Source organism: Xyrauchen texanus, chromosome 2 (genome assembly GCF_025860055.1).
Source record: "Xyrauchen texanus isolate HMW12.3.18 chromosome 2, RBS_HiC_50CHRs, whole genome shotgun sequence".
In the NCBI taxonomy this organism is placed as follows: domain Eukaryota; kingdom Metazoa; phylum Chordata; class Actinopteri; order Cypriniformes; family Catostomidae; genus Xyrauchen; species Xyrauchen texanus.
In genome coordinates this window covers 60,702,651-60,715,749 of record NC_068277.1, presented here as the reverse complement: position 1 = coordinate 60,715,749, position 13,099 = coordinate 60,702,651, and the positions used below count along the sequence as shown (strand labels likewise).

At 39.4% G+C, this 13,099-nt stretch overlaps 1 protein-coding gene across 1 annotated transcript in view; it reads right to left on the bottom strand.

Annotated features, from left to right (window-relative positions):
- Nucleotides 1-13,099, bottom strand: part of LOC127658362 (phospholipid-transporting ATPase ABCA1-like) — a 191,370-nt gene that overhangs the window by 23,803 nt on the left and 154,468 nt on the right. Inside the window, exons 35-38 of the mRNA XM_052147617.1 lie at nucleotides 12,172-12,246; nucleotides 10,198-10,367; nucleotides 4,219-4,396; nucleotides 3,224-3,339 (exon numbers count right to left, since the gene is read on the bottom strand). Coding sequence (XP_052003577.1) covers nucleotides 3,224-3,339; nucleotides 4,219-4,396; nucleotides 10,198-10,367; nucleotides 12,172-12,246 — 539 coding nt within the window. The remainder of the gene's footprint in view (nucleotides 1-3,223; nucleotides 3,340-4,218; nucleotides 4,397-10,197; nucleotides 10,368-12,171; nucleotides 12,247-13,099) is intronic.

Below are 13,099 nucleotides of genomic sequence, written 5' to 3'. Positions count from 1 at the left end.
ATGAACTATAAATATCTGAATTTCAATTTTCATTAGTTCAAATTATAATTTTTGATATCAGCAATGGAATTAAGTATTTATTTTGTATATCATTCATTCCATTTGCACATGTAAAAACTAGTAAAAACATACAGATCTCTGAAATCGCGTAGTGGGCTAAAGCGCATAACTGTTAATCAGAAGGTCACTGGTTCAATCCCCACAGCCACCACCATTGTGTCCTTGAGCAAGACACTTAACTCTGGGTTGCTCCGGGGGGGATTGTCCCTGTAATAAGTGCACTGTAAGTCGCAAATTTTCTTAACCAAAACACACAACACAAAAGCTCTTAAATGGGTCATGACATACTCTTTTTTTTATCTAATTTTATTATCTTCCCTGAGGTCCACTTATAATGTTTGTAAAGTAATAATATATGACATTATTTTTAGTTCTGATCCTCTGTCTGAAATGCTCAGTTTTGGCCTTGAAACATCAAAATTAATGCCCATTGTTATGATTGGCTATCATCATTCAGCCCCTCGAGTTCAGCCATATTTGAAACTCAATCAGAAGAGAATTAACAACCCTACAACATTATAAAACTACATTTCAGGGTTTACACATAACGTACATTCAACATATTGCATCTAAATATATTAAATTGTTCACTTACTGTAAGTACAGCAGCACCATAAACTATCAAACAGTCACGACATATGAAATATTCATGAATTAATCTGTTTACTCATGGTTTTGCAATTGGGCCCATCCTTCAACAGCAGTTCCTATGCAAAGCTTGAATCATATAATGACTGGTTCACAAGCAATCTGTGCTGATATGAGCAGGAAAAAACCCCTGCACATACAGGTGAAACACGAAAAATTTGAATATCGTGCAAAAGTTCATTAATTTCAGTAATTCAACTTAAAAGGTGAAACTAATATATTATATAGACTCATTACAAGCAAAGTAAGATATTTCAAGCCTTTATTTGATATAATTTTGATGATTATGGCTTACAGCTTATGAAAACCCCAAATTCAGAATCTCAGAAAATTAGAATATTGTGAAAAGGGTCAGTATTGTAGGCTCAAAGTGTCACACTCTAATCAGCTAATTAATCCAAAACACCTGCAAAGGGTTCCTGAGCCTTTAAATGGTCTCTCAGTCTGGTTCAGTTGAATTCACAATCATGGGGAAGACTGCTGACCTGACAGTTGTGCAGAAAACCATCATTGAGACCCTCCACAAGGAGGGAAAGCCTCAAAAGGTAATTGCAAAAGAAGTTGGATGTTCTCAAAGTGCTGTATCAAAGCACATTAATAGAAAGTTAAGTGGAAGGGAAAAGTGTGGAAGAAAAAGGTGCACAAGCAGCAGGGATGACCGTAGCCTGGAGAGGATTGTCAGGAAAAGGCCATTCAAATGTGTGGGGAGCTTCACAAGGAGTGGACTGAGGCTGGAGCTACTGCATCAAGAGCCACCACACACAGACGGGTCCTGGACATGGGCTTCAAATGTCAAACGTCTTACCTGGGCTAAAGAAAAAAAGAACTGGTCTGTTGCTCAGTGGTCCAAAGTCCTCTTTTCTGATGAGAGCCAATTTTGCATCTCATTTGGAAACCAAGGTCCCAGAGTCTGGAGGAAGAATGGAGAGGCACACAATCCAAGATGCTTGAAGTCCAGTGTGAAGTTTCCACAGTCTGTGTTGGTTTGGGGAGCCATGTCATCGGCTGGTGTTGGTCCACTGTGCTTTATTAAGTCCAGAGTCAACGCAGCCGTCTACCGGGACATTTTAGAGCACTTCATGCTTCCTTCAGCAGACAAGCTTTATGGAGATGCTGACTTCATTTTCCAGCAGGACTTGGCACCTGCCCACACTGCCAAAAGTACCAAAACCTGGTTCAATGACCATGGTATTACTGTGCTTGATTGGCCAGCAAACTCGCCTGACCTGAACCCCATAGAGAATCTATGGGGCATTGCTAAGAGAAAGATGACATGAGACCAAACAATGCAGAAGAGCTGAAGGCCGCTATTGAAGCATCTTGGTCTTCCATAACACCTCAGCAGTGCCACAGGCTGATAGCATCCATGCCACGCCGCATTGAGGCAGTAATTAATGCAAAAGGGGCCCAAACCAAGTACTGAGTACATATGCATGATTATACTTTTCAGAGGGCCGACATTTCTGTATTTAAAATCCTTTTTTTTTATTGGTTTCATGTAATATTCTAATTTTCTGAGATTCTGAATTTGGGGTTTTCATACGCTGTAAGCCATAATCATCAAAATTATATCAAATAAAGGCTTGAAATATCTTTGCTTGTAATGAGTCTATATAATATATTAGTTTCACCTTTTAAGTTGAATTACTGAAATTAATGAACTTTTGCACGATATTCTAATTTTTCGAGTTTCACCTGTACATAGTCCAAAAGCAGTATGAACAAGACACGCACGCATACTGTACAGTATCATCGTGCGACAAGGCGTACATCACCGCAAATGCATTAAAACGGTCACAGACATCAATCTAGTGCATGTTTACATACATCGACAATTAAAAATAGCACTGATGGCCGTGAGACCATGCCCATGGTGCTTTTGTGCTCAAATTAACAAGAGGCAGCAGCTGAAGGACACAGTCTCCTTTTCAGAGTTGTAATTTAACACCACTTCTTTTAAAAGCAGCACGAGATACATGAAAATGGTCAAAAATGTCTGTCTAGTGCATGTTTACATAAAAAATTATTCTAAATATTTCAGATGTGGCCCCTCTGGTGTTCAGGAATAGTGAGGCCACAGTAGGCCTTGTTTGTCCTTCTCTCTTAGTTTACCAGTGGGCGGGGTGAAGGGTGATTTTAAGTAGGCATTGATGTTTTTTCCGCTGTAGAGGCGGTAATGAATTAATGGGCCTCCTTAGTGATGTAGGGAAGTCGCGAGCATTTTTGCATCTTGGTTTCAATAAATACTTTTGCATTGAGGATTACGTTTTGAGTTATGAAACTGACAGTATGTTCTTATAGTTGAAACACCTCTTATATGTCGATATATCAAAGAAAATTTGATTAATCATGACATGACCCCTTTAAAAACACACACTACAGACTTTCAAAAACAAAAAACATGCAACAGAAATGCCCTTAACCAAAAACATACAACACGCTCTTCAAACACAAAAACACAATACACACGCAAACGCTCAGACGCAAACACACTCACACAATTGGACACACTCACCCGTACAGCACCAGCAGCAGTATGAGGGCAGGCAGGTTTGGTGGAGAGACGTACGCTTTTGTTTGGAAACACAGGAAGATGATAATGACGATGACACTCGGGATCACGTAATTACACTGAAACACACACACAGACAAAAACAAACACACAACAGAATCAAACTCTGAGGACAAAACATGCACTCAATATTAAAGGTGAAGTGTGTCATTTCTGCACCACTTGGATCAGACTGTAATTAATTAATCTAATATGAATTAATCTCACTGTTATCCTATATACACACACACGCACACACAAACACACACACAAACACACACACAAACACACACACACACTATCCTGTCTTTATTAGCAGAGCTCTCTACACTAAGTCATCTCTCTACACTGACAATGTATCATATGAGAGACGTGTCTCGCTGTCTAGAAGTTTGGAATTCAGTGTTAAATTGATCGAGTTTTAATAGAGTTTTAATTAGCTATCTCAGTTGCTCTTTTTAGTTCTCCTCTCGTCCTTCCATGTTCCATCCATCTTTTTGAGCAGAAGGGTCTCTCACATCATGGAAATCTGCTGCGCTTCCTGCTGTGAGCGAGACACTCGCGCAAACTCACTGACAGGACGTTAACATGCGCCGAGAACATTACACTGTATAATGAGCTTAAACTCACAGCAGAGATCAGTGTTTAGAATGGTTTCTGTTTCAGTAAATCTAGATAATACTGTTAATATATAACACTGAGTTCATTATTTATGCTATCCCATTAACCATAACTCTGCCCCTACCCCTAAATCTAACTCTCACACAAACCTTTTCACATTACATTTTCATTGAGACGCTATTTAGTATCTTTATTAAGGTGTAAGCAGTTGACTGGTCCCAACAATGTAGGTAAATCTTGAGACACATACACACACACACACACACGCACGCACGCAAGCACGCACGCACACACAGGGTTAATTATGCTTTGATTTGGGCAGTTGTTTGTGGGTGTACCATGTCCCAGGCGAAGTTGGCGAGCCAGTATATGGTTGGATTTACGCCGCTCACAAACTGAAGGTGTTTGGCTTTACTGACGCGCTCCTGGATGAGGAAGAGTACGAAGCTTGCAGGGATGAAGGACATGGCAAAGATCACGCAGATGGCCACCACCACGTCCGTAGAGGTTGACGCCCTTGACAACAAGAGATTACAAATGATGTGAGAGATGGTTAATGGTGAATTTACATATGGTCTTTATTTGCTGTGGTGAAGTCACAAAAACCCAACATGGCAACCACAGTTTAGTTCAAGGACTGAAAAGGTTCCAAGGAACGAAAACCGAAAAAGAACAAGATTTTTTGGAAGATCGAAACCAAAAAGAAGAACAAATTTAATTTCCATTGTTGTGAAAATTTTATTTTTAAATATAACAGGACCATTTTGTTCCAATAATGTTTTTCATGAAACCGAAGTCTAAATTGTTTATTCTTTTCGGAATTACACTCTATATAACTCTATACAATTACTACATATACATGCATGGTTAATACAAATACTGAGGAAAAAGTGCATTTCTAAGTTGTTTCCAAGTCCTCACTAATTTATTGTTAGATATTATGCATTAATAAAGATTTGATGTGGCCGTGTTCTGACTGAGAAGCAGATATGCAAATAAAATATAATAATAAAATAATTATTAGATGTTTAAAATAATTCAGGAAGATGTTTAGTCCATACACACCCAAGCAGTGTTTGCATACATGCAGAAGAGAGATATTTTGATATTAATTGATGTATTTTTTAAATATGTTGAATATTTAGAATATTTAGAGCTTAGAGTTCTTCCTAAATGCGTAAGCACAAAGTCGGATTTTGCGTAAATACATTTACATTTATGCATTTGACAGATGCTTTTATCCAAAGCGACTTACAGTGCATTTATTACAGGGACAATCCCCCCGGAGCAACCTGGATTAAGTGTCTTGCTCAAGGACACAATGGTGGTGGCTGTGGGGATCGAACCAGCAACCTTCTGATTAACAGTTATGTGCTTTAGTCCACTACGCCAACCGTACGTACACCAGAACCTGCACATAGTTCCCTTAATAAATGTCACATGTGCCCCAAGGTTAGATGCTGTACCATGAAGAAACATTATTTATTAAGATATGAACTTGATTTCAAAGAATATATCTTGAATATCCCTTGGCAAAATGTTTTATCTTTGCAGACACAAATCTAACCTGACGTGAGCGTAAACTGCCTTGGCGATTTATATATGCAACCGTTACCATGTTGTCTATCCAGACTAACATGTGCTTGCCCTGGACCATCGCCTGGACCCTCCGCAGAGGCAGCAATACCGCCAGCAGCTTGAGGCAATTTATATATGCCCATTTCGGGACTCGAGTCTGAAGCCAGTGCTGAAGCGGTCTCATGGAGGATTCCAGGTGGCAGCGCTTTGTGGGCACAGGTGCACCGCAATCGCCCGCTCCATCTGATCAACCTCCGAGTACTCCTTGGCCACCCCATCGTCGAGGGTACTGAGAGCGGAGGAACTTGAGAGTCATGTCAAAGGTTTCCGCCACAAATGTTTTAGCTCCTCATGCACCTCCGGGAAGAATGGAACTGGGGTAGAGCACGGCTGTGTGCGGCGCTCTGAGCCCAAGAACCAGTCATCCAGCCATGGAAGCTCAAGGCAGGGTGGAGGGTTCCATTCCAGACCAAGGCCGCGGCAACCCAGGCAAGCATGACTGCCAGCTCCGTGTCGGCCTCAGACTGGGCGATCGCACCAGACGGTGGATGCCCAGCCTAGTCCTCCACGTCAGACTGTAACAACCCACTCTCCAATGCTGATTGAAACCTCATCCTCCTCCCGAGCCCAGAATGAGACATTAAGTTCGCCCTGGGGCGAGCAACCTGACTCATCCATGAACTCGACTGGTGGAAACAAGCATGCTGGAGAGTGGGAGGTCCTTGGGGATTCACCTGGCAGAAATGCTCCCATTAGAGTCCCAAGCACCCCCAGCGCTAACCGCCGTGGCATTGTGCACATAGGCAGATGGCATAGGCACGATTGCAATGTTGCCATAGTCATGTTCTCGCAGTGTGAACAAGAACCATTCACAAACGCTGTCTCAGGTGCCTACGACCCAAACACTTGAGACAGCGATCATGGCCATTAGAGGCGGAGAGATAATGACTGCATCCAGGAACTGATGCAGTCATCAGTACTGATAAACGGAAAGACATCTTGAAAAAGACTACTTTTTCAAAAGTACTTTCAAAAGGCTACTCTTTTAGGGAAAATATACTCTTTATTCTCTTAAGTGTGGCTGCTGAAGCACCCAGGGGCGTTCTCTGCACTTATCTGTCCGAGAAAGAGAGAACCTGCTGTAATGTGCCATATATCCAACAGCCGTTTTACACTTTTGACAGAGGTGAATGGAACGCTATTCAAATAAAGTACACTCTCTGAGTGATGATTAATGACTGTCTGTCTGTCTTGTCACTGAAGTCATAGCGTTTTCAAATTACACGACGAATCCGCGACAGCGGTGAACACATTACAAGACATTTTACTATTGACGAATCCCCGACGACTCTGCCTGGACTCCAAATTACTTATCACAACAGAATACAAGCGAGAAGTGATATGAGATACGAAAACAAATGCATGATCATATGTTATGCATTTCAGAATATGTTTTTAATCGCCTCAAGACATCATATATTTTATTGGTTACAATATGAAAAGTACCTCCTACTGTAAACTCTACCTATTTGCTTACCTGACAGTCCAAGAGAATTGGCAATTTCTTTCCAACACTTCTCTTTCTCCTCCCGGATGTGCTACAGTTCAGATGAAACATAAAATAGGCACTGGCCCTCTTTCCAATGTTCCACAAATGTTTCCTCCATTTCTGCTGTCAAATGAGACTTTCTTAATACCGCAGACATGTTAGCTGATGTTCTGTTGCAGGTACATCAGGACTCCTCCAACTGAAGCTTCCCATGCCCCGTTTCTTGCTCTCTCATTGGCTGTAGGTCAACGCTGCTGTTGTATTCAGTCAAAACATATTTCACAAAACGGGATTTGGAATCACAGGTGGAATCCTCCTAAAGATATTTAACATTATAGATATCTAGCTGACATCGGCGATGCGTCGGCGCTTCTCTCAAATCACGTCTTTGATAGTTCATTCATTGCGATCTTCATTCATGGGAGCGAGCTCCGATTTGTCAACGATTTCAGGCTTTTGTAGGCGATCTCAACAAAACTTTCGGTGAATGAAAATCGGCTTAAAATCGTGTAGTGTAAACTCTGCATTAGTGATTTTGTGTTACTACACTTTTTTTTTTATTATTTAATGTCAACTTTATGGTGATTAGTGTTGTCTTTGGTTAGGCACTTGAAACTTAATCTGTAATGATGAATAAGTTCTCATTTAGTTGGTGCAATCATGTTGCAACAAAACATGTTCAGTTGCACAGTGATGGTGAGAAGTGCCTTAAAGAAATGTGATGCTCAGAATGCATTGAGCTTAAGATTATTGTACATAAAATCTATTATAAATTGAACATGGCAATATATGCAGTTCATGTAGAAGCAACGTCTTATTGCAGAATACTTTTGCATAGATATACACACAGACTTACCCTGATAAGAGAGCCCACAGAGAAGCAAAGAAGAAGGTTTTTTTTCCTTTGTGACCATGACCTGCATGGACTACTTTCACTGTTGCACACCATTTCCATATGATACTGCAGTGACCTCTGACAGAGAAGAATATTCTGACAGATAGACCCATTCCTCTACAAGCCAAGCTATCAGAGCTTCAGTTAAGATAAGCTAGTGTATTAATGCAGATCTGCTGGCATTACTCACAGTAAAGGACAAACAAGTAACTCAAACAAGGATCACAACTACCTCCTGGGAACACAAATCTCATCAATGGTAACTAAAAATAGTCCTTTGGCATAACATAAAATTACATTAAGATTAAACACAACTTGAAACATAACTATAACCCACAATTTAAAGGTTAATTAATAACATCCCCAAACAGTCCCAAATCCTCCACAGACTTATCTAATTAATTATGCAAATACAACAGCCAATAGCAAGTCCCAAAGCAAAAACCACAATAGAAGTTAGGTTCAAGTGTCTAATCAAAGAAAACAATAATCACCATAATGGTGAATTCTATAAATGAAACAAAATAATGACATCAGCAACACTAAATAGAGACAAACCTCTATTCATTCTCAGTAAATAACTTTTACACACATGAAAAACAAGCATCCTCATGATATACTGAAACATTATTGTCTAATAACATATTGTACAGTATTTGCAGTTGATGTACATCTAAGGCTGTGCGACAGTAAGACAGATTCAACTGTTGATTAGTCTTTATGACATCACAGCACAGAAACTTCTGCTCTTGGTCTAAAGCAGGTCTAAATAGGTCACACAGGGTGCTGTGAAGCCACTTCAGATTTGAAGACAGATCGAGGAAGAAGCAGTGAGACACATTTAAAGAGAATCATTACAGACTCAAAGGTAATCTTTAAAACTTGCAGATCAGATGTCCCTCAGAATTTAGGTTTAGTCACGAAAACGCTCACATAATGTTGGTAGGATAAGTACCAAGACTTGCTAGTGCTAAAATATACACAGACATACTGTGTTAGCATGTGGACATGTGCTTCTGCACAATTAGGCAAATACAATTCCCATTTAGCAGATCTAGACCAGTGATACTGGGGTGAAGGAGGGTTTCAGAGAAAAACTCTCGTAGCGTGCTGCAGTGAAACAGGCTTACCTGCAAACCTGATCAATATAATGCTAGCCTAAGAGAGAGTAAAAAAGTTGATTGGCTAACTGATTACATGTTAAAGGACCTCTCAGCTTACACATCACACGTGAGTGAGCCGATTGGCTAACAGATTAACAGTTTAAAAAACCTACATTAGATTTAAATTAATTTATTGGTTTATAATAGTAGGCTTTGGCCAAAATATATATGTTCTAAAGGTAAAATCGCTGATAATGTTTGCATTGTCTTCCAATTACCAAATTTCTGGCTGGATGGCACAGTAAAACCGAAAAGTTTATGATTTTTGAACGGCAATACAATCAAGTACCTTTGAAAACTGAGACGTCATCTGTGTTCTATGAGAAAAGGCTGTATGACTGAAACGCAAACCACACAACTTCAGGAGGGAGACCAAGAAGGTTTTCTGAGAGAATAAGAGGCTTCACAAGAGAAATCCACCTCACGCATGACATTCTGGGAAATCTGGACAGCTGCTTTCGTGTTTCCTTATTTCACACAACCTGCAGTTTCACTTTAATACATTCAACCTTTCCTCAAACACTTTCGCAGACTTTTGACTGAGACTTGGTACAATACACACACAGCAGTGCATATAATCATGTAGATATGGGTCAGGTCAGGAGCTTCAGTTAATGTTCACAGCAACCATCAGAATGGGGAAGAAATGAGATCTCAGTGATTTGGACCGTGGCATGATTGTTGGTGCCAGACGGGCTGGTTTGAATATTTCTGTAACTGCTGAAGCCTAAGGGCCATTGCCTTTCCTTTTAAAGCAAAATATTCTGTTTATTGATGTTGTTTATTGCTATATTTCGATTTATTTATAAAGGTTTTGTCTAGTTTATTAATGTATATTAAGTATAATCGCCCTGTTTATTTAACCCTTACAAAGTATACATCGTACTAGTATCCATTTAGTAACTTTGGTTTTACTATAGTAATATTGTAAAACTATGGTTAATTTTTTGGTTACTATGGCTTTAAAGCAAATACCATGGTTAATCTTTGGTTAAAGTATGGTTAAACTATGTATTTTTGTACATATATGTATTGGCGGAACATGTCCATAGTTAATGTGATGAACTTTAGTTAATGTGCCATTTTTGTGTGCATGATGACGTGTTTGTGTACAGTGTTGTGTAGTACTCACATTGCTGCAAATGAGAGCTGTCCTTTGGTGAGATTCAGTGGATGGTTGAATGTCGTAATGCCATATTCTTCTGGTCGGCGTCCCATGGGCAGATTCCCTCTAAGAATTCCATTATTGGCCACATTCAGGAACGACACGAGTGAATGCCAACCCTGATTATAGAACCACACCTACACACACAAACATGGTAATTGTACCCCCATATATATATATATATATATTTAAGCAATGAGTGATATATGGCAAAAGCATGAGTGCTATATGGCCCTACATCAACACTGTTGTGATTCGGCCGCAGGCCATCGGCATTGTTTGATGAATTGTGGCCATTCATCTTCCTCATGATCACATTCCCAGCACCCCCAGATCATCACCGATCCTCCACCAGATTTTACAGTGGGTGAGAGACACTGTGGCTTGTAGGCCTCCAGGTCTCCGATGACCAGGTGTAGGATCGGTGATGATCTGGGGGTTCTTCAGCAAGGCTGGAATCGGGCAGATTCGTCTTTGTGAAGCACGGATGAATCAAGGCACGTACAAGGTTCTCCAGGAAGAAAACTTGCTTTCTTCTGATCTGACAGTGTTCCCCAACTCTGAGGATTGGATTTTCCAGCAGGACAAGGCTTCATGTCACACAGACTGGTCAATCAAGGTTTGGATGGAGGACCACCGGATCAAGACCCTGTCATGTCCACCCCAATCTCCAAACCTGAACCCCATTGAAAACCTCTGGAATGTGATCAAGAGGAAGATGGATGGTCACAAGCCATCAAACAAAGCAGAGCTGCTTGAATTTTTGCTCCAGGAGTGGCATAAAGTCACCCAACAGCAATGTGAAAGACTGGTAGAGAGCATGCCAAGATGCATGAAAGCTGTGTTTTAAAATCAGGGTTATTCCACCAAATATTGATTTCTAAACTCTTCCTAAGTTAAACAATTAGTCTATAAGTTACAATAAGTATATTTGCATTTCTGTGAACAGTGTTAATGGTAAGAAAGAAATGTGTGTTGCTGAGTGTATAAGACTTGTATGCAACAATTAACGAGGAGGAAATGTAGACATTATTTTAAATTTGATGAGAGGGAAAGTGTTTTAGAAAGTAACTTAAAAGTAAGGTTATTAGTTATTTGGTTACTTTTAAAATAAATTAATCAGTAGATCCTAGAAATATCATGGCTTTAAGTTCTTGCACTATGCAACTCTGTGCTCTCTAGCAACAGCTGTGGTTGAAATATAAAATTGCAAGCAATTTTCAGAAGAACACTTTACGTCAGTCGTGTTTCGGCACTGCTCTGCTGGTGGATCAATCTGATGATTCGAGTTTACCTGGAAATCACTGGGAGATATTCAGAGCTGGTCATAATGGGTATTTTCATGTTGATATTGTGTTACTGAATACGATTAAACATTTAAAAATGAAATATTACTTGGTTTGATGAAGATAAAAAACAATGTTATTTAGATAATTTGAATGAATTCATTTGACACTTATATTGCTTTTCTGACACTAAACTCAAAGCGCTTTTACATAGAGAACAGGGGACTCAATCACAGTTACCAGTATATTTAACATGATTATTTAAGTGTTTTATCTACTATTAATGTTTGTATTGTACTACACTTATCAGATTAAAAGGTGAAACTCGTGATATGGCTGATACAAGTTCAATGGTATACTTAATTATTATTATTATTATTATTATTATTAATTTTATTATTATATTATATTATACAGCCTCAGTTGATAATGCAATTGAACCATAATACTACAATAGTATGACTACGCAATGCAAACAACAACAAAAACCCCAAGATATGATGTTCAAATGCAAGTAATGCTAATTCATAAGTTGAAGTACCTTAGTAAACAGTTGTAAAATATATATGTGTGTGTGTGTATGTGTGTGTGTGTGTGTGCGTGCGTGTAAGATTATGTAAAATAAATTACTATAAAGTGAATATGAAGTACTTACCTTTACATTGTCTCTGGTGCCCAGCTCCACTAGTATCATCTGAATATTTTGGAAGATTTCATCTGTAAGGTTACTCTGTAAAGATGTGAGGAGAGATAGTGATGAATCAACGTGTATATGCTACTGTTAGTTGCATGACATTAATGGTTTTCATTATACTACAGCTTTTCCTGTCGTCCTCTCTTTCATATAAAGCAATGGGAATAGGCCATGTCCACACTAATATGTTTTCACTTGAAAAACGCATTCATTTCTTTACGTTTTGGCCTTCCGTCTTTGCATTGTAGTATGGACAGGGAAAGCTGAGATATTACAAAACAATTACCTATTTGTTGTCATGTGATCCATTCAACCCAAAACAATCAAGACGGCAGCTTGCGTTGTAGCGGTTTGTTGTGACTGCTGTTCTCTTTGATAGTGTTGTTCATTTGAAACATACAATGAAGTCTTGGCAACTAGAAAGCTGTTTTACATTTTAGGAGCTAATGCCCAGGAAAAAAGTGACGTATTTGTTGTCATGTGACGCAATCATGTGATTCATTCAACCCGAAACAATCAAGATGGCGGCCTATATTGTAACTGCGTTGTTGTGATAGCTATCCAGTTTGATAGCGTTGTTAAAGTGCAACATACAATGACGTATTGGCTACTAGAAAGCTGTTTTACATTTTAGGAGCTAATGCCAAGGAAAAAAGATACATTTCTTTTGAATATCACTTTTTTGTGACAACTTTCTCCAATCTCCAATTTTAAACAGCCCTATAATGCGCGTGCACGAGAGGTCTTATATTGTTTTTGGCGATTCGCATTCATCGAGCATATTTTTCTTTTTCTTCCCTTTTCTCCCCAATTTAGAATGCCCAATTCCCAATGCGCTCTAATTCCTCATGGTGGCGTAGTGACTCAATACGGGTGGTGGAGGATGAAT